The sequence below is a fragment of the Muntiacus reevesi genome, chromosome 2 (assembly GCF_963930625.1).
Source record: "Muntiacus reevesi chromosome 2, mMunRee1.1, whole genome shotgun sequence".
In the NCBI taxonomy this organism is placed as follows: Eukaryota; Metazoa; Chordata; class Mammalia; order Artiodactyla; family Cervidae; genus Muntiacus; species Muntiacus reevesi.
In genome coordinates, this window is record NC_089250.1 from 32,651,913 (window position 1) to 32,674,239 (window position 22,327).

Here is a 22,327-nt window from a genome sequence, read left to right on the forward strand (position 1 = left end):
ATCCTACTTGTCTTTAATCTAGAAGACTCTCTCATTTCATGAAACTGATTGTTTAAAGCACTCAGGTGTGTTTCTCATAGAATGTCTCACATTCTGGATTTATTCCCCACCCAACAGTTTTTACAAAAGTTCTTTCTCATGTTATTAAAAATTTTAAAAAGTCATTTCTGTCAGGATAACTAAGGTGGAAATGAAGTTGAAACAAAGTGGAAATGAAGTTGGAGGGTCAGTGGTAAATTATACTTTGTGTTTTTACGTGTTTGGAGGGTGTTGCCGGACACAGCCCTGATGTGCAAAATTGTTGGTGTTCCTTATAGCTGTTGTAAAAAAAAAAAAGAAAGTCATGCATTGCCAGTAACATTGCCTTCCTTAGTCTTCTATCAGCAATCCTGGTTAAAGTTAATGAAGTTTATTTTATTTTTTATAGGTTTAAATGTAATACCGGATGTTTAGTTCTTCTAAGGTACGTTTCTTATTTTTACTATTGTTTGAAACAGCATTACTATATTGAACTCATTTTACAAGTAGTTTGTTTCTACAAAGTAAATTTGAGTGGCAGAAACTGTGTGACTAGTTATCACCTGGGCTTTATCTGTTTCGGAGGATGTCGTCCTCAGGGTGTGGTGGTCGTGGCACATACAGTGTCAGTGACGCCGTGCCCATAACTTGGGTGCTGAGGGAAATTGGTAGGCTGTTGTGGGACCTTGTGTAAACATTTCTGGTATAGTCCAGAGTCAGGTTTGCCTGAGAATTCTCGAATATTGAGCTGAGTGTGTTTTCCTGGGGCTGCTGTATCAAAGTGCTGCGAACTGGGGACTTAAAACTACAGAAACTTGGGTTATTTCCTAGGGGTCCAGTGGTGAGGGCTCCGTGCTCCCACTGCAGGGTGTGTGGGTTCAACCCCTGGTTGAGGAACTGAGATCCTGCATGCCGTGTGGCGCGGCCAAAACCACCACCGCGGGAGTGTGTTCTCTCATTCTGGAGCCGGAGGACTGAGTACCCCAGGGAAAACCCTTCCTCGCCTGTTCCAGCCTCTGGCACTTGCTGGCAGTCCTTGGTGTTCCTTAACTTGTAGCTGCTTCACCCCCAAGTTCTGTCTCTGTCTGCATGTGGTCATCTTCCTTTGTGTGTCTCCTCTCCTTGTCTCCCGTCTTCCCTCCTTAGAAACTCATTGGATTTTAGGGAAAAAAGTGAAGTCTCTCAGTTGTGTCTGACCCTTTGCGACCCCATGGACCTTAACCTGCCAGGCCCTTCTGTCCATGGAGTTTTCCAGGCAAGAATACTGGAGTGGGTTGCCATTTCCTTCTTGAGGGGATCTTTCCGACCCAGGGATCAAACCCGGGTCTTCCACATTGCAGGCAGACGCTTTACCATCTGAGCCACCAGGGAAGCCCATTGGATTTTGGGCCCACCCTAATGAGTGCAACTCATCTGAGATTGACTGCATCTGCCAAGACCCTATGTCCAAGTATAGTCACATTCACAGGTCCTGTGTTAGGACTTAGGCATACGTTCTTGGGAAACCACATTCATCCCACAGTGCTTGGGGCCTGACTTGAATTGAGCAAAACTGAGCTCCTGTGATCATTTTGAAGCTTAAATGCTGTGTTTTATGAGGTACTAAAATATTTGGAATTGGTATAGAAATAAAAGTGAATCCTAGATTTCTTAAGCCAGTTTAGGGCTGTTTCTAGTAGATTTTGAGTGGTGTGTATATAATTTATTTTTTGACATTTACAACTAAAAAGATTGGATATTTGTTGGAGTTTGTGGAATTTAGCTTACTGAGGATTGTGGTCCTCCTGGGGTGGTTGTAAGAGGAAACGTAAATTAGCAGTTTCTTTTCTCTGTTTGTGTGTGTATTTTGCCTAAAAATAACTTGTTTTTTCCCCATTAATACTAGGAAATTAAACTTACATGTTTGGATCACTTTTTTTTTTTAAAGCTCACTCATGCCCTTGATCATTTTAGAAAATAGAGAATTTTCTAAAATTAATTGAACGGCATTCAGGATCATTGAAATTCTAGCTTCAGCTTCAGAAAGGGTTTTCGGTGAGACACACAGTGAACCTGGCTTAATGCCTGGCCTTTGGTCAGTGCCTAACATGTATTATTGTTAGTGAGCCTTTCTAAGAGAGAGAAGGAGAGTTCCTCTCACCTCTTATTTTTGATAGTCGTATGTCTGGTTAGCGTATTTGCCTTTCCAGTCATTGGTTTGGCTTTGGTCATAAATGATTGAAAAATGTAGATTTCCATTAGAATGAGAGCATTTTTAATGCAGGGTGGTACATACAGCATTAGGCACAGGTTTACTTTCTAGATTTGAGATTTGAAGGTATTGTTCTTTATTATGTGATGCTTGTGAATGAATATTAAAAATCCAGACCAGGTTAACTTTTTTCTTTATTCCCTTCCCCAGTTAAATAAAAATAGCTGCATTGATCCAACAAGCCACAAAGCCACAATGTGGCAAAGCGTCCTTTCTGAGAGGTGAATATTGCTGAATGAAGATGGCTGACAGAGGCGGGAAGATTCTTCCAGGGCCGGTGTACATCGAGGTGGAGTATGATTACGAGTACGAAGCGAAGGACAGAAAGATTGTGATAAAGCAAGGGGAGCGGTACCTCCTGGTGAAGAAGACCAATGATGACTGGTGGCAGGTCAAGCCAGACGAGAGTTCCAAAGCGTTCTACGTGCCGGCCCAGTATGTGAAGGAGGTGGGCCGCCGAGCCCTGATGCCGCCGGTGAAGCAGGCCCCGGGGCTGCCGAACCACTCTGTGAAGACGGCGCAGAGTCTCCACCTCCAGCGGTCTTCAGAGAATGTGAACAGATTGCCCGAGCTGTCAAGCTTTGGAAAGACATCCTTGTCTTCTGTTCAAGGAACAGGTCTTGTTCGTGATGCCAATCAGAATTTTGGGCCCAGTTACATTCCAGGTCAGACCGTCAGCCTCAGCCTGGACCTGACCCACAATAATGGAAAACTCAACAGTGACTCACATTCTCCCAAAGTTTCTGGCCAGAATAGGACACGCTTATTTGGTCACTTTCCCGGTCCTGAGTTCTTGGAGGTAGAGAAAGCTGGCTTCTCCCAGGAGCAGTCTTGTGATTCAGCGGGAGAAGGCTCGGAACGGATCCAGCAGGACTCGGAGTCTGGCGATGAGCTGAGCAGCAGCTCCACGGAGCAGATGAGGGTAAGACCGACCAGCAGTGACGGGAAACTTGTGCCGCCTGCAGAACCTTTTGAGCTTGGGTGTTATTATCTTTTTATTTTAAAAAATTTACTTTATCAAAGTGTGGTTGGGTTAATTTCTGCTCTACAGCCGAGTAACTCATGTATGCATACATACATATTTTTTTTCATATTTTTTCCATATTGTTTACTACAGGATATTGAATATAGCTCCCAGTGCTATACAGTAGGACCTTGTCATTTACACATTCTTTAATACAGTCTTTGTTTTAATTAAAATCTTTGTAAGACTTAAGAATTGTTTTGCTTTATGTTTATTTTCAGAGTACATAGGGTTTTTTTTAACTTTATTTTCAGAGTACTTTATTTTTTTTATTTCAGAGTATTTTTTTAAATTTTACTTTATTTTTTTATTTTACTTTATTTTCAGAGTACATAGGTTTATTCAGAGAGAGAGAGAGAACATGTGAAATAACTTTTTGGCTGATGGAGGTTCACTTTAAGGTTTCCCTAAGTATTCCTGTTCCTCTGTAGGACCAGAACTGCCTCAAGTTTGGACACTTTTCTTTCACTAGAAAATTTTTGTTTTCTGATTGCACTTATTCTGTCTTGTTTTCACTAAGTCTTCAAGTAATAATGAAAGTAAGGGAAACTGTCATAAGAATACTAATTCTTGTTTTTTGAAACTTGTTAACTTTGAATATTTAAAAAATACATACATACATATATATATATAGAGAGAGAGAGAGAGAACTTACAAATGTTTATCTGTTCAAGCACTTTTGTGTCTTAAGTATCTTGGGAAAAAATTTGTATCTATGGTTTGATTTTTCCCATCCACCCACCGCTCTCTTGTGTGTTATTTATTTTCAGATTAGTTTGTGCCAGTTTGTCAAGTAAAGTGAAGTAATTTTAAAAACATGCATGAAATTGAAACTTGAATGTTTTTAGAAAAGTGTAATATTAAGTGAATTCGATAAATTTTGGGCCTAAAGCTCTGTTGTAAGATCTCATCAAGTTAAGTCAGTGAATACTTGTGAGGCTGCTCTTCGGTGTGGTCTTATTGTAATGAAACTAGTATGTTCTTTTTCTCTTATAGGCTTTAATTTTTCTCGTGACGTCTTGAATGGAGATAGGAAAAAGGGAAGGCTCTCTAGAAAATCTTGTGATGCTTGAGATCAAGGCAGTTACATGGAGAGTGCTGTCAGCTTATCATCATTCGTCTTCGTCTTTCTTCAGTCCTTTTGTGATACTTGGATGTAGAATATGCAGTGTGTTCTGGAATTTTTCTGTACGTGACTCCTTATTGTACCGGTTGCACTTGGGAAAGGCCCGTGTTATCTTTTCCGTCTGGCCATCACCACTGTTTCACACTTGGACTTACGCTTGTGTGTGGGCGCACTAGCAGCCCTCTGTTCTTTTCATTGTGCTCATCTTAAATTCACTGTGTAGAAGGTCATGCCTCCTGATCTCTCCTGGACTGTTTGGAAATCCTGTTAGATTTCTCTAGCCAGACCCTGTCCTAACTCTTCATGGCAGTTGTTTCAAGCCTTTTCCATTTTATTCAGTTCTCTGATTCACCTGCTTTTTCCTGCTCTCTTACCAGAGAGTCTTGCCTCCTATGTCACAGCAGAAATATAAGCCTTGGGATGGGAACTGCTTCCATTTGGTAATGCATGCCCAGCAGTTAATCGAGCTGACTTTAGATTTGAATCTGGGTCCATATCTCTTACCAGCTGAGTGATGATTGGGGCAAATTGTTTAACTTCTGTGTGTCTCTTTCCTCCTCTTGACGTGGGGATCACAGGTTAGTTATTTTTACCTCCCCTGTGCCTGGCCTGTAAGTAAGTAAGTAGGTCTCTTCTGCTGCTTGGTAACTTACTCCCAGATCGCCTGGCTTAAAACAGTAAACATTTATTATCTCACAGTTTCTGTGGGCCAGTCATTTAGAAGCAGCTTAGTTGGTGGTTTTAAAGGCTTAGGGTCTCTCATGAGGTTGCTGTCTCATGAAGGCTTGGCCGGGCTGGGGCAGCTGCCTCTAGGATGGTCACTCACATGGGGCTGGTTGGGCCTCTTGGCAGATACTTGGATATTGCATCTAGCTTTTCCCTCAGAAGGAGCTGCATTGTCTTCCTATGGTCTGATGTTGGAAGTTGCACACTGTCATATCTGACCACACACCCTCTTCTTTGTGGAGGAGACCACACGGGGTGTGAGTATCAGATACTGGGCGTTGGGGGCCGGCTGTCCCAGTGTGCGGTCAGTACCACTGAGCCGTCCTCACCGCTGTTGTCGTTTCTCTTGGTGTTGTTTCCACCATGAAACCTACGCGCGCATCTGAGTCAGCAGCCACCTCTCCCAGCGCAGGCAGTGCGGGCGTGTCCTCTCCTGTCAGAGGGTGGTCTCTTCATATTTGTTCCCTCTTTTTCAGAAACCTTTTGTCAAACATTGTGTAGTGGTGTGCTCTTGTGGCTTTAAAGTCATTATTTACCAAGTCTGTCCCTTCAGCATGTAAATTTGCTCGTTTTTTTCTGTTTTAGTAAAGCTTTTCAGTAATACCTTCCCCTCCGAGGATCACCTTCCAGTCTTTACTGGCAACTTCTGGGAAGAGTTGCACGTGTTTACTTCTCTGCGTCTGCTTGTTTCCTGCTCCTTCCTTAATCTGGTCTCAATGTAAACAACTTCCGCTGAAAGCTACCCATGGTCTCATTGTTGACCAGTTTACAGACAATTAGATTATCTTTATACATAATCAGCACCATGACTGTAGTGAACAATATGAATAATCAAAAGGCAGTGTAAAGTGATTTTTCACTGAGGCATCTCATGTAATCAGTTGTGTGAATTGTACCAATCTTGATGGATTTGTGCTTCGACTCAGCCGTGTAAGCCCCCTCCTAGTCAGTAGCCACACCCCATCCTCCATTTTTCTGCTAGATTTCTGATTTTCTGACATACTACCACTGATCAGTCTCCTTTAATTAAACCTTGCATTCCAAGAAGGTTGTAGCTTCTTAAGCAGTTGTAGGAAGTCATATGGAGGATCGCCCATGCCCTCTGTCCAGTACTGGCAGTGGGGACATCTTGGATAACACTGCAGTTGAAGTGTCGACATTGGTAGTCAGATGCTGACCATTTCCGTCAACTAGAGGACCCCTTATCACCACACCCACTACCCCCCTATCCCCAATGCTACTTAACCCCTCGCTGCCACTAATCTGTTCTTCGTTTTTATAATATGGTCATTTCAGGAGTAGTATATGAATGGACTCACCACCTATTTAACCCTTTGGGATTGACTTTCATTCAGCATAATTCTTGAGAGGTTGATGTGATGCAGGTTGTTGCTGTATCAGTGTCCTTTTTGTTGATGACTAGTGTTCTGTGGTGTGGATGTTCTGTGCTTCACCTCACCTGTTGAAGAGCACCTGAGTTTCCAGTTTATGGCTATTGCCAACAAAGCTGCTACATGTAAACATTTCCTGCACAGATTTTTCTGTGAATTTACCTTCTTATTTCTCTGCCATAAATGCCCATGAGTATAATTGCTGAGTGCATGTTTAATTTTTCAAGAAACTGCCAAACTATTTTCCAGAGTGGCCATACATTTTACTTTTATACCATTAATAGCAGTGCTTATGATCCAGGTTCTCTGCATGCTCACCAGCATTTGGTGTTGTCACTTTTTTTTCCCTCTTTTTTTGGCTCCACTGGATTTTTGTTGTGGCACATGGACTTCTCTCTAGTTGTGGGTGGGCTTAGTTGCCCTGGGGTGTGAGGGATCTTAGTTCCCCCATCAGGGACCAAACCTGTAACCCCTGAATTGGAAGGTGGATCCTTAACCTCTGATCCACCAGGGAAGCCCCTGTGTCTTATTTTAGCCATTCTGATAGGTATGTAGTAATAGCTTGTGATTTTAATTTGCATTTCCCTATCATTGAACCTCTTTTATGTGCTTATTTGTCATCCGTAGATCCTTTTCATTAGTGTTTCTTCATGGTTTTTGGTTTTGTTTTTTAATTGTGATGGTGTGGCTTTGTGTGGTTTTTTTTTTTGGTATTTTGATATTTGTGTGGGACATGACTGAGAAACTGACACTCTCACTTTCACTTTGGTATTTATCCTGTTTTTAGTTTAGGAAATTTCTGTTGACATATCTTCACGCTCACTGATTCTTTTCCCATCCATGTCCAGTCTACTGATCATCACTTCACAGGCATTTTCTCTGTTACAGTGCTTGAATTTGTAGCATTTCCTTTTTATTCTGTCTGAGATTTTCCACTCCTCTGCTTGAATTACTCATTTCTTCTTGTATGCTGTCTACTTTTACAGCCCTTAAGATATTGAAAGTAGTTATTTTAAATTCCCTGTCTGATAACTCCAACCTTTGTGCCGTACTTGAGTTTGACACTGTAGTGTGGATGGTGTTTGCAGTGTCTTTTGCCGTGCTTTGTAATTTTGCTGAGAGCCAGATGTGTGTTTTTGGGTGATAGGAGTGAAAGTAAATAGGCCTCTAGTGTGCAGTGTTAGGTTAACCTGGCTAAGAATTGTTGTTGTTTAGTTGCTGAGTTGTGTTCAACTCTTGCGACTCCATGGGCTGTACCCGCCAGGATCCTCTGTTCATGGGATTTCTCCAGGCAAGAATACTGCAGCGGGTTGCCATTTCCTTCTCCAGGGGACCTTCCCGACTCAAGGATGGAACCCGCATCTCCTACATTGGGAGGCAGATTCTTCTCTACCGCTGGGTCACCTGGGAAGCCCGGCTAGGAATTGGACTGTGTTTAATGTTTGTGGGTATCAGAGGCTTTAACTTCTTCAAGTCCCCATGTTATTGGCCTTCTCATTAGTGAGAGTTCCTCATTAGTGTCTGGTTCCCCAGTAAATCTCTGCTGCCTTGCTGGCTGGGGGTGCTGAAATGCCTCATTACTTGTCCCACATGACCCCACTGACCTCCCACTCAGAGGAAGGCCTCCTTGCCACTCGGCAGTGGTGGAAGTTCTGATTCCTCACTCGGCCTCCTCTGTGTGCGTGTGGGGGGTGGTGAGGGGAGGTCTTGTGACCATCCGGCAGTGACCGCCCTGGTTCCTTCCCCTGCCTTCTCTGACACCACCTTGGTGGGGCTTTGGGGTGTTTGTCACCACTGGTGGTCTGTGGGTGGAATCGTTGGTTTGTTCTGTGGCATTTGGCCGGACTAGAGTGGTAATATCCAAAGCTTTCGGTCTTGCTGGTCTTCCCCTTTTCTGGGTCTCTTGCTGCATCTGGAGCAGGGATTTGTTGGGGCTTTTTTGGTCAGTGCCTGTTGGTGTTTCTGGATTTGCTGACTTCCCTCTTCAAACTTGGGATGGATGAGGCCACCAGTAAACTCAGGGAGCTCACCAGCATGTGGTTCATTGGGTCCTGAGGTGATAGGAGGTTTATCTTCTCTCTCCCTTTGAGTCGTCTTCTGTTTATTTTCTATGTTTTTATTTATGCCTAAGTGAGGAATAGGATAAAGTACCTTTCCTTCTTTCCCCCAGAACTGGAAGTGATTGGAAAGTTTTTAACGGTAGCTTTAGTGTTTTAAGTGTTCATTGTCTCGACCACCTAACAGTCTTGGTTAGAGGGTGGCCTCTCTGCCACTCAGCAGTGGCGGGGGGAGGCTTCTCTCAGCATAAGCTTCCATTGTGCCCTGTCCTTTTCCTGTGGCGTACTCATCACACTTCTGCTTGTTTTCTTTCTCCTCATGAGTCAGTCTGTATGTAGTCTCCAGGACCAAGCTATCTACTGTATCTTGTTCATTTCTGTATTTCCGGTGCCTAGTATAGTACCCGGGTACCCTGAAGAGGGAAATGGCAGCCCACTCCAGTATTCTTGCCTGGGAAATCCTATGGACAGAGGAGCCTGGTGGGCTACAGTCCATGGGGTTGCAAAAGATTTGGGCTCGACTTAGTGACTAAACAACAGCAACGACGCATAGTAGATGTGCCAAATGTAATGATGATCAGTGTTTAGCTACAGATACATGGAGGGGGAGACCTGGAATAATATCCCATCAAAGATGCATGTTTCTGTTTGAAGTCATTTTCTGTTTGAAAGTCATCCAAAAGTGCTATGACCCATGACACAGCATAGGGTTTATGAAGAATGTTATTAGAGAGGTGAAATTGGAGGTAAAAAACTGTGATGCAATATAGAGATTCCAAAATTTGAGTCAAACAAAATCATAAAATTCAATTCACCTCCCTCCCCCACCCCCCATTAAGATAGACACATCATACGCAGTGTCTTGATCAGAGCAACATTTTTTTTTTTGTTGTGCCATGTGGCATGTGAGATCTTAGTTCCCTGGCCAGGGATGGAACCTGTGCCTCTTGCACTGGAAACGCAGAGGCCTAACCACTGGACTGCCAGGAAAGTCCCCAGAGCAACAAGTTTTTAGGTCATTTCAGAGTTTATACTAACGGTTGATCTGAAGATGAAACTGAGAAATCAGTGTTAGTTCAGTGCTTCAAACCTTAGAAGAGCTTAAAAAGTGTGCACTTTGCTCCTGATGTCCTATTTTTCTCTCATGATCTCATTAATATTCCTTTAATATGTGTCTAACCAGCCTTGAGTATCAAGTTTCCTGATTCCCTGTAGTTTGAAAATGAGGTCTAAAGCTGGAGAGTCAAGATGGTAGACTTTCATCTGTGAGGCTAACGGGATGCCAGAGGGAGAATGATGACTTTAGGAAGAAGTCCAGAATGCTGTCAAGCTTAGAATCATGTTATTTTAAAAATATAATATGAATATTTATGATGACTGTAAGTCTAGTAATGTTTAAATTATGTTTATAATAGTTTCTTATGTTGGCAGATATATTTATAGAAAGAATTTCTTCATTGACAGTGCCAACTCAGTGTTTTTCTGCCCTTTGAAGTCTAATATTAAATTAATCTGGAAAATTTTATATATGGAACAGTTCATCAACATTTCAAGATGTTATCATTGTATACTGGGCTCATAAAATCACCTCTCTAATTTGTTATAGGTTTAAGCTTTGTTTCTAATTGAAAAGTATTTAAATATTTCCTTTTAGTCTTCATTCCCAAATTATGTGGACTGTTTATATCGATGTTTATTGTATTAAAAAATACAGATTTTAATTATACATGCGTACATACAGCTGTATATTTACAAAGTAAGAATCATACTGTGTGTGCAGTTGCACTCTAGGGAATATTTAAAAGATATCTATTATACAAACAGCATATTTATTAAACAAAGAAGAATGCTGAGAGATGTAATTTTTTAGGCTAATTGGATTCTTTGGTTGATTCAGGATTAGGTATAAAAGGTTTCAGTGTTTGTTAGAGATTTTCCTAAATCTGTTTCCACAAAGATGGTGCTGAATCTAAAAACAGATATAAATTAGCTTTGTATAGCGCCAGCTAATAATGTCCCCATTCATCCAAATCCTCTTTTGCCATTGGTAGATCTTTCTGTTAAGTCCTTCCCCTGCCATGCTGCTGGAGCCAGGACTTAGCTGTCTTAAAATTCGCTGAAATGCTGCTTTGTCACCTGCTCAGACTCACCACAAGCTTCCTGTTTAGTTTATTGCTTCACAGCAGTTCGGAAATTAGAAATTTTAGGAGATTTGGGGGCTGACGACTTCTGCTAGGTAATGGCTTGATTATGTTTTGGTGAATTTGTCTGAAAACCTAATCTTCAGTATTTATATCATAATTATCTTTGGTCAAGTGTGAATGAAGTTCAGTGTCTTACTTAGAAAGCAGTTGGAATTGTCTCTTGAGTACTGTTATTATTATTATTTTAAAATATTTTCTTGGCCGCACTTGAGGGCAGGTGAGCTCTTAGTTCCCTGACCAGGGACTGAACCCATGCCCCGCTGCATTGGAAACTTGGAATCCCAACTACTGGTTTGCCAGGGAATTCCCCCCCCCCCCCCAACCCCTTGTTTTGGGTATTGTTTATTTTAGTTTTTAAATTTAGGGCAATGTGGTGTCTGAACTTAGAATGGATGTGGCTTTCGAGATTTGAAATCTGCGGCTGTGTAGTTGTATGTCCACAGGCAAGTTCTGAACCTCAGTTTTCTCGTCTCTGAAAATGGAGCTGAGAATTGGGCTTCAGTAGTTGCATCTCGCAGGCTCTAGGTTACAGGCTCAGGAGGTTGTGGTGCATGGGTTTAGTTGCTCCATGGCATGTGGGATCTTCTCAGACCAGGGGTTGTGCCCTGCATTGGCAGGTGGGTTCTTAACCACTAGACCACCAGGAAAGTCCCCTCATTAATCTTCTTATCCTGTTAACTTATCTTAGCAAGTAGTAATGTGGTTTGATTGACATTTCCGTTCCATTCCATTTCTTTGACTGTCCCTTGCTTTGAGCATATAGTACTAATGGGTGGTAAGAAGTAAAGAAAAAGGATTTTAATAATCTGCAAAAATGATCACCACCTCCACATAGTGGAGAGTTGTTTGTATTAAAATTGAATCATCTTTCGTAATATTTTAATTAGTGACGTTCCTGAGAGTGACAGGATCATTAGTGTTTTTTTTGGTGGTATTGTTAGTTTGACTTTTTCCTCTATAATCAACCTGATCACAAGTGTAAATAGAGCCACGTTTAGGCACAATTGTGAGGTTTTTTAACTGCAATATCCTTTTGGTTTTCCTTTCTTTATATTTTCCTTCTCTGAGTAGTGTTTGGGAAACACCATCTTCTGTTTCTGCTTCCTGGTATCATCATCTGTCAAACTTTTCTACTAAATCAAGACAGGAAAGAATAAAAGTTTTTTTATTTGGTTTTATGTGCTTGACTACATACATGTTCATACAGTCCCAGGAACCTTATTGGAATTTGATGGAAAGTGAAAACTCCTTTCTCAAGAAATGCACACACATTTACACCAAATTTTGCTCTAGTTTCATGGTATCCAGAAACCCAGATTATTAAAGTAAAGATTCTGGACAAAGTAATTGTGGAGTGAAAATTGATGAATCTTCTTTAAAAAAGTTGAGGCATAAATGTCTAATTACGTGGAAATTTGGGAGAGAAACTAGATCTGTTTGAAATTACAGATGGGTCAAACCTGAAGGCAAAATTAATTGAGATCTCTTAGGATGACTGCTCTTATTCTCCTTGGCATGCCTTCTATTCTCCAGGACAAGAGCACCTGCTTCTAACTGTTGGGGGTCTTCGCTCAGAAACTGCTGGTATTAGAAAGTAAATGCTTTATTATCTATCGTTAGCTTCCTTCTGGAACAGAGAGTCTGCTTAATTTAGCAATGATCTGTTTACCATGCCCCTTTCTCTTTTTGGTTGCACCCTTTCAGAGCGTCTAGTGAAAACCATAGGCCATCTTTCCAATAAAACGCCTGCACGTATATTAATGCATGCCCTTGGGCTCACAGTCCACATAGAACTTCTTACATTATCCTCCCTTTCATGTTTTTCCTGATCTTTTTTTTTACCTTTTCCTTTTCTAAGACAAGGCAGTCTCTTCTTTCAGCTCAGTTCAGTTCAGTCTCTTAGTCGTGTCCGACTCTCTGTGACCCCTTGGACTGTAGCACGCCAGACTTCCCTGGTCTCTTTACCTTTCTTCTAACATTTACCTGTCCTTCTACCTCATGATTCCTAGATGCATTTTACCTTTTTCTGCTTTAATTCTTGTCTGTTAGTCAGAGCTTAGGGGTAGAAACCCAACTGTGTCCTGTTTAGGCAAAAGTGAATTTATTGACTCATGTAACCAAATTGCAGGAAGAATTTATTCATGTAGGTGTTAAGGGTGATTGGAACTAGGGCCTTTTCACTGTCAGGATTCTTTTTTTTTTTTTTAATTTTGGCCCGTGCTGGGTCTTTGTTATAGGCTATGTTATAGGTTATATGTTATAGGTCTATGTTATAGGCTTTCTCTTAATTGTGGTGAGCAGGGGTCTTCTTTGTAGTGTGCTGGCCTCTCATCGTGGTGGCTCCTCTTGTTGCAGAGCATGGCCTCTAGGTGCACGGACCCAGTAGTTTTGGCGCATGGGCTTAGTTGCTCCATGTCACGTGGGATCTTCCTGGACTAGGGATCGAACCTGTGTCAGGGAATGCCTATCAGGATTCCTTTTATCCTTTCTCTCTCTCATGTCTGATTCTCTCTCCATGATGCCGTCATTCTTCCAGACAGACGTCTTCCACGTGGCTGTAGACAAGTTGCTGCTGGCACTGGGGTCACATCCTTAGTTTTTCTATCAGAGCATCTGTTTTTCCTCCCGTGATTCTAGTTCAGAAACTCTTGGAGAAAGAATTGACTTGGCTTGGGATATGCTTTTGCTTATGACCTGGGCATGGTTGAACCCACCCTACCCAAACGGCATAGATGAAATCTGAGGAAAAGCATTTCCCCTAAAGAAGTGGCAGACATGCTGTTCCCAGAATAAGGGAGAGGTGCCGGGCAAGCAGATAACAGTGGGCGACCACACCCTCCTCTGAGGTTGAGTCTCGGGTCTTCCTACTTCATGCCCATTCTGTGCCAGCTCAGTCGTCAAGTGCCGCGGTGGCCAGGGCAAGAGCTGGCCACGACACAGCTTCCAGGCCCATTCGCGTTTGGCACAGGAAGAGCAACGTGATAGTCCCTTTGTGTGTGTCCTGTTCTTCAGATCGTCGTCTTTAAAGCCAAAGATTGCATCCTGCCTGTTTCTGCCAGCAAACTTCTGACAAGATAAATACAGGAAATCATCTGTATGGAGAAGGCAATATTGTTTTTTTTTATTTTATTAAAAGAAATTTTAAAAATGTTTTGGCCATGCTGCATGGCATGCGAGATCTTAATTCCCTGACCAGAAATCTACCCTATGCCTGCTGCAGTGGAGGCACAGAGTCTCCTGGACTGCCAGGAAAGTCCCAAGGCAATACTGATTTTTTTTTTTTTTTAATAGCAACCTTAGAGGAATTCCCTGGTGGTCTAGTGGTTAGGACTCCGTGCTTTCACTCCTCAGGGCATGGGCTCAATCCCTAGTCTGGGTACTAAGACCGTCAAACTGTGTCATGCAGCCAAAAAAAAAAAAAAAAAAAAGCTGGGGGGAGCAGCTTAAAATGCTTAATACGATATGTCTGCAATTGATAATAGATGAACTTGTGATGGTTACATTTTGTGTTATTTTGGCTGGACCATGGTGCCAAGATATTTGGTCAAAAATTATTCTGGATGTTTCTGTGAAGGTATCTTTTGGGATGAGATTAACATGTAAATTGGGAGACTGAGTAAAGCAGATTGTCATCCATTTTGTGGGTGGGCCCCCTCCAATCTGCTGAAGGTTTTAATAGCACAGAGAACAGAACCTCCCCTTGGTAAGAAGGAATTCTACCAGCAGACTACCTTTGAACTCAACTGCTGCTCTTACCTTGGTCTCCCAGCTTGCCTCGCAGGTTTTGGACTTGACAAACCTTCACAATTTCATGAGACAGTTCCTGGAAGTAAATCTCTGGGTCTGTCTACCTACCTACATCCACCCATCCATCCGTCCATCCATCCGTCCGTCTATCTATCTAACATCTTGTGTTTCTTTCTGTGGAGAACTCTAATACATAGACTATAGCCATCGACTGCTCCAGGCATTTATCATCACAGTTAGATCCAGAAGAAAGGCCCAAAGTTCATATGTGAAATCCTTTGCAGGGACGTCCCCCCTTAGCTTAATTAGTCTTGTACTCATCTACAGACCAATTGCTCTGGTAGGTTGAGCACTCTTATCAGCCCCTTCACAAAGAAGGTGTGAGGTGTGCAGGGTGGTGTAATTGGCATTTCCATCAGAATCTCATCATTTGGTGGAGAGCAGATACTTAAAGAAAGGATGGTGCTGGCGCCTAGGACCTGCAGACTTACTCGGTAGTCAGAAGCAGTAAATGTTCATATGGTACAATTATTTGCTGTACATTGGAATATATCTATCTTTTGAAATGTGGAATGATTGCATTGCATTCTTTATGTTTTAGAATTCCTGGATACCATGTAAGATTGATTGGATATAAATTTCTTCACATCTGTAGACTGATTCTGATAGTCTTTAATGCATGAGTTTTCCAACCTGTGATTTTAAAGTCTTAGACATTGTATAAGATTAAAATCACAGTATCAGTTGACTTGAGATTTTAGAAATTTCTCTGTCTCTTTAGATATATGTATGTATGTATGTACACACACAGACCTAATTTTAGTATGACAGTAGTGAAGCAGTAGAAAAAGATGGTTGAAAAGTTGATATAATTTTAATAGTCATTAAAAAAAATGTGTACATTAAAAATGTTCTATGTTTTCACCCTGTTTTCTTTCTCACAAGAATTTGTTAATCTAGGTGACATAGCAACAAAAACAACAGATGTGGAAACATTTTTGCTTTTTTGTTGAGAAAAATCTCATCTGTATGCATAGAATATCTTTAGCAATTGCTTCAGTAAATGCCAGACAGATGGTGTAAACTCAGAATGACTCCTCAAACAATTTTATCACAACAATTATTTTGAAACATATTATAACAACACTCAAGCTCAGATTTCTGGCAAATCATGAATGTAACTAGGTACATAAAGAGGGAAAGGACTAGGCTTCTAAACCAGAGAAATTTGTGTCTATGAGATGCTTAATTTCTAAAGTCCTCTTTTCATAACCTATGGTTGAATACCATGTTTTTCTATCTCATAAAGTGGAATTCAGTAGTGGTTGAGGGTAGGTGAGTGACAGGTTGGCTATAAAAGAGAAATAGAAAAATAAAGAACTAGAGGGAATTAATTGATACTAATATTATAGTGAAAGAGAATGATGGAAGGAACCCAGTCATTGTTATTTGGGCATCTTTGCTGTGTCAAGTGCTAGAATAGATGGTTACATGTGTGGTTGCTTCACAGATCTCTTTGAAGAAACAATTGCATATTTTCAGTTTAAAATACTTTAAAATAATTATATCAAAATCCTGACCTTGTTTGATGGAGCTGTGTGAGTTTAACCAGTCAGTTTTTTCATGGAACACCAATTTTACTTGAAAGAATGGCTGACAAACTGCTTATTCACAGCAGGGCGTTTGTTAGACATTTTCTCAAAAATGAACAAAGTGAGGCTCTTAGGGAAAAAAAAAAAGTTTTTGTTGTAAATGATAAAAATCAAGATTTCAAATGAAAATTAGAATCTTGAGAACTTTGATCTGCTACCATGAGCTTATAGTTTTTCAGTCTTAAGACTTTCCTGATGAAAGTGATAATACTAAGGATTTTGTGTTCAGTTTTTGTTTTTGATATCATGTAATGAAATGTTTCAACATTGGGAAAATAAGATAAGCCTAACTCAGTGAATTAAAAATTTTCAAATGACCAATGCATGATGGATACAGGAATCATTCAAGGACAAGGTAGAGCAGTGGATTTTAATGTGACAAAGTACTAATAGTTAATTGGTGTGATTTTATTTAGTTATTAAAAAATTTTTTTTTAATGTCTATTTTGGCTGTCTTCATTGCTGCACGGGCATTCTCTAGTTGTGGCAAGTTGGGGCTACTCTCTAGTTCGTAGTACACGAACTTCTCATTGTGGTGATGTCTTTTGTTGAGGAGGAGCACAGAGGCTTCAGTAGTTGTGATGCTCAGAGTTAGTTGCTCTGTGGCATGTTGGCTTTTCCTGGACCAGGGATCAAACTCATGTTCCCGGCATTTGGCGAGTGTATTCTTAACCATTGGACCACCAGAGAAGTCCAAATTGATGTGATTTTAGGTTCCACATTGCAATGAACCTTTAAGAAACTGTTATTCATTAGTTTTGGAGAATGTCCACAATTACCTGAAAAGCTTATTAAAATATTTCTCCTTTTATCATCTGCATAAGACCATTGTTTTGTTTATGTACTTCAGCTGGAACAACACATTGCACAGATTTAATGTGGAAGCACATTTGAGAATCTGGATAATCAGGAGATTTGTAAATGTAAAATGGTGCTGTTTTCCTCACTAACATTTTTTGGGAGACCATCATTATTTTTCTAAATACATATTCACACTAGCATGTGACAGGTTTATTATTTTGAAATAAATTTAACAACTAATTAAATTTCCTTTTAGCTTTAACTTAAAATACTATACATTAGTAGATATAACCTGCATGAGCAAAAGCTCTTCTGTATCCCAAGTAATTTTTAAGAGTGTAAAGGGCCTCTCAGACCAAAACATTTGAGAATGCTGGTTTGGTGAAAGGGTATGCACGTAGCTCAGAGAAAGCAGTATTTGATGGAGGCCTTGCAGGATTCTTCTCCTTAGAATCAAATGCTTTTATGTACAGTTCAGGGTATATGTTAATGGTTCAGGACTTGATGGTTATAAGAATTTTTTGGTGAAATGTTTAACAATTAGGCTAGAGACATTTTGGCTAAACTGTATCTCAGTTAGACAGATGAATTATTTGTTAAAATCTATTAGTAAGTTTGGTAAGCCAGATAGTCAGTGATCTTTTAATCATACATAGAATTAAATTTAACTTTGTGTTGTAAATGTATATGGAGTATTATGAACTATAGTAATATTAAAATGTTGAAAATTTTCTTGCGTTAGAAGTGGTTTATGCTTACATAAAAAATTACTTACAGTGTACATAAAGAAAGTCCCATCTCCCCAAGGAGGGCACAGTATGACAATTCTCAGTTTCAAGATTGGAAAACCTTGAATATGCAAAAATAGAAGTGAGAAGAAGTGAAAGATTTGTGTCTCTATAAGGATGGAAAAGAGGAAGGAATGATTTCCCGTAGTCAGACTGTTGTTAAGCTTTTTTTCCCTGTGTGTGCTGAAGTTAGAAACTGGACAGCTTACCAAACGACAGGGGGAGGCTGAGTCTGCCTGTGTGTCAGTTAGGCTTGATGCGCTGCGATCAGTGCTGGGACTATTTTCCCGTACTTTCCTATAAGATGAACTCAACATTTCTCTTCTATCTGTTTAGCTTGTTGAACTAACGTTTGAAGCAAGTTTGGGCAAGGAGATAACTAATGTGAGTCTTAGGGAGTAAATAAATATGTATTTCTCAGTGCAGTGAAACCTCGGTCAGTTTTTCTGGGGAACAGAAATTTTTGCCTAATTGAATATCCAGCATCTATGTTTCATTCGTCAACTGATTAAAGGCTTTCTACGTGCTGGGATAGATGCCATGTCTAGTCTGGCTTCTGCTTTTGAGGAGCTCATAGCTTAGCTTATTTCAGCTCACTCTCCAACAGGAGTAAAAGTAGCATATGAAAGGTTACCAAGCCTTTCTTTAAAGAATCAATCTTTTGTAGGCATCACTATTATTACTATTAGTTGTCTTTATAGTAGTATATTTATTAGTTTGTAGTGTCTCCAGGACATACTCAGTGTTACTTTTGAAGGAAAAAAAAAATAATCATACTATCAGGTGTCATTTGTCTAATTCTGCTAAAGTGGAAATGTTGAAAAATTTCAGGTAACAGTTTTAATTAGATAGGCTCTGATTACTGTAATTTTTAAAAAAAATGTGAATGTTTATTTTTCTATGTGTCTGATTAAAAAAAATACATCTAAACCAAAAAAACTTGTTCCTTCTACTCTGTGATCTCTTTATTTCTATGTTCACTATTCTGATATTCACTTAAAATCTTACAGATATGGACTTATTTTCATGAGTCTACCTTTTGAATTTTACTTTTTGGCCTCTTAATGAGAGCCCGCAGCATGTGTCTGACCTTCATTATCTTTCTGTCTACTAACTTTTCCACAGATGAAGACCACAGTCATGTTAGTTAGGATCTCATAAGTACCCAAGTGCATCATCGAGCAGAAGGTCCTGAGAGAAGGACGCTAGGCTTCCCTATCTCTTTGAGAAACTAGTTGAGTGGGAGGCTGTTCCACCCCTGGCTTGGGAGAACAGACAGGTTGTAGCACTGTAGACAGAAGAGTATGTGAAGCTCATTTTTTTTTTTTTTTTTTAACAAAACTTATTTATTTATTTTTGACTGCAGCTTGAGTGGGTCTTCATTGCTGTGTGGGCTTTTCTCAAGTCGCGGTGAGCAGGGGCTAATTTCTAGTTGCAGTGTGTGGCTTTCTCATTGCAGTGACTTCTCCTGCTGGAGAGCATGAGCTCTACACAAGAGGGCTTCAGTAGTCGTGGCTCCCAGGCTCCAGAGCACAGGCTTAATGGTTGTGGTGCACGGGCCTCGTTGCTCCGAGGCACGTGGGAGTCTTCCCAGGTTAGGGATCGAACCCATGTCTCCTGCACTGGTAGGCGAATTCTTTACCACCCAGCCAGGGAAGCCCGTGAAGCTCATATTTGAAAGAAATTGGTAGGGTGTGTCTTGGCAGTTATTTTATAGTTTCCAAGGGATTTTGTGATTTTTTTTTTTGTTACTTCAAAACACTGAAGAACCTTGGAAGTGAACCTTGAGAATGCTCTTTTTGCGTAAAACTACCTAGTGCCCCGCATTTGTTGGTGCTCAAACATTGAGTTATGTAATCTTTCCTAGTGGAGCATGCTTCCGCACCGTTAATTATCCTGCTTTTATTTTGCATCACAAAACTTAGCTGGAGAGTTACCAACATTTGGAACTTGGATTTTTCATAATGTCATGGTGCAGCACCCATGATGGCACATTTGCTCTGACGAGTATAAGTGAGAATATATCGATGCTTCTGGGGACCAGTGGGAGGTAATATTTGAAATCTGAACTGAGTTGAATGGTTGCCATGCGCACAGAGAGGAAAAGTATTACTTAATTAGTTAAAATATTTATTGATTACTTTTGCTGTGTTCTGTTCAGTTTGGTCGCTCAGTTGTGTCCGACTCTTTGCGACCCCATGAACTGCAGTGCGCCAGGCCTCCTTGTCCATCACCAACTCCTGGAGCCTACCCAAATTCATGTCCTTTGAGTCGGTGATACCATCCAACCATCTCATCCTCTATTGTCCCCTTTTCTTCCTGCCCTCAATCTTTACTGTGTTAGGTTATGATTTACAAAAAGTATAAAACAGTATTCTCAAATCTTTTACTAAAAGATAGGCAAAATGAAATTAAAGTGAAATAACTTAGCACTTAATATTTCTTAGTGTTTTTCTGTTCGTAACTTCAGGGAGACAGAATGTGCCAGTTCTTAAATTTAAAAATATTTTACGCTGTAGTAACAAAAGTATTCATTAAACACAGCTCTTAAGAAATTGGTTGGGACAGTATAGGTAGTGAGTAATAGCCTGGACTTTGAAATCAAACAGACCTAGTTTTAAATCTTAGTTCAGCAACTTCCTCATGAGGAGCAATTATGAAACTCCTGGGTGCTGAGAACATTAATGAGATGAGTAAGTCAAGTGCCTCAAACAGAGTTTATGCTTAGTAAATAGTCATGTCTCTGTATTTTCTTTTTGTTGTTATTGTGAAAGGAAAATTTTATTGAAAAAAAAAGACAGTTCAAAACTCTTGATTTCTATTTGAGAATCTTCAAAAAAGATTTTCTAACTTTTAAGGAGGCATGCCAGTTTTTAAAAAAAAAACACATGATTGGCACATTGGTTTAGAATCTCTTTGGGATGTGCTTTGTGTATTTTGTATACTGTATTGGACCTCTTACATGTATTTGTGGGCCCAGGACATCTATTCCTGTGAGGGATAATGTGATTGTCTTAGGCACATTTTTATTTTATTTTTTTTCCCCAAGGTTCGGAACTCTTTTCTGTCCTGTCAGTCAGGATGTATTGAACATTTCTTGAATGAATAAGCAAATGAAGGCGAGCACGAAAGACCAGTTAAATCAAAAGACATTCCCTGGTGGCTCAGATGGTAAAGAATCCGCCTGCAGTGCAGGAGACCTGGGTTCGATCCCTGGGTAGCGAAGATCCCCTGGAGAAGGGAATGGCTACCCACTCCAGTGTTTGTGCCTGGAGAATTCCACGGACAGAGGAGCCTGGCGGGCTGCAGTCCATAGAGTGGCCAAGAGTCAGACATGACTGAGCGACTAGCACCAAGGGAATGAAGGAGAGCATGAAAGATTAGTTAAATCAAAAGACATTAAGAAGTATGACTTCTCAATTCTGTTTCATAATTAATGTATGTGTTGTCAAACAGAAATCTTATTCACAGACCAAAGTCTTATTCTTGTTTTTCTAGTTTTAGCCTGTAATATACTTCCAAAGACTAGTTTTTGTGTGCTTGTAGTACACAAGTTTTTTATAGCTTGTAACTGTTAACCTTTTCTAAAAATCCATTGTTATATTTATAACTTTAATAAAATTTTTACCTATTAATGAAGGACAGCGGCAGTATAGTATAAGACAGGCAAAGAGCCAGGTTGCCTGCGTTCAGTGTTCAGGTTGATCACATTTTAGTTGTCTAAACCTGGACAAGTACTTGAATTTTTCTGGAACTATTTCCCCCTCTGTAAAATGGGACTTATCATAGTACCTCTGTCATGGGGTTTTTATGAAGATTAGTTGAATTTATATAAGCTCTTAGAGTACTGCCTGGTCCACAAACTATGTAAGTCCTTTCTTAGGTGAACTCTTAGTACTTTTTTCTCAAACATGCAGATAGAACTATATAGTTTTGACTTTTTAATTAAAAATAGAAAAATAACAAAAACCTAGTTTTATTATGCAGGTTGTAAAATTTATTTAGCAAGTGAATGGATGAATACAAATCTTAGAAATACAATTATCTGATCAAAATATTAAAGGTGGAACTTAATTTCTGGGGTAATTTGATGTAGATACTTACATGTGTATGTCTATATTTGATTATTTTCTATGAAGCGATGTAAGGCTATGTTTTCTAGATAAATATTTTTCTGAGAGCATAACAAGGCAGAATATTGAAAACAGAATCTGCAGTGTCTTCCCTGTAATTCAGAGAAGTTTGGGCACATCAAATTAAGCAGTAATTTTTTCTTTTCCAATTATATCAAGATATATTTGACATACAGTACTCTATAAGTTTGACACTTACTGTATCTTACTCTTTAAGTTTCATACTTACTCTGTAAGTATGAAATGATTACATACATAATGAAATGAGTGATCACAATAAATTTAGTGAACATCCATCATCTTATGTAGATTCAAGGTTAAAGAAAAAGAGTTTGATGAGAACTTTTAGGATTTACTCTTAACTTTCATATATAACATACAGCAGCATTAATTATATTAATTAATCATG

General features: G+C 40.0%; 1 protein-coding gene across 11 annotated transcripts in view; it reads left to right on the top strand.

The window, feature by feature from the left end:
- Positions 1–22,327, top strand: part of ARHGAP12 (Rho GTPase activating protein 12) — a 125,684-nt gene that overhangs the window by 16,816 nt on the left and 86,541 nt on the right. For 10 of the 11 annotated variants that reach the window (XM_065921205.1, XM_065921200.1, XM_065921208.1 and 7 more), the window contains 2 exons: positions 428–463; positions 2,420–3,191. In XM_065921205.1, coding sequence (XP_065777277.1) covers positions 2,505–3,191 — 687 coding nt within the window. In that variant the 5' untranslated portion in view covers positions 428–463; positions 2,420–2,504. The remainder of the gene's footprint in view (positions 1–427; positions 464–2,419; positions 3,192–22,327) is intronic. The other variant, XM_065921206.1, reaches the window with a different exon arrangement.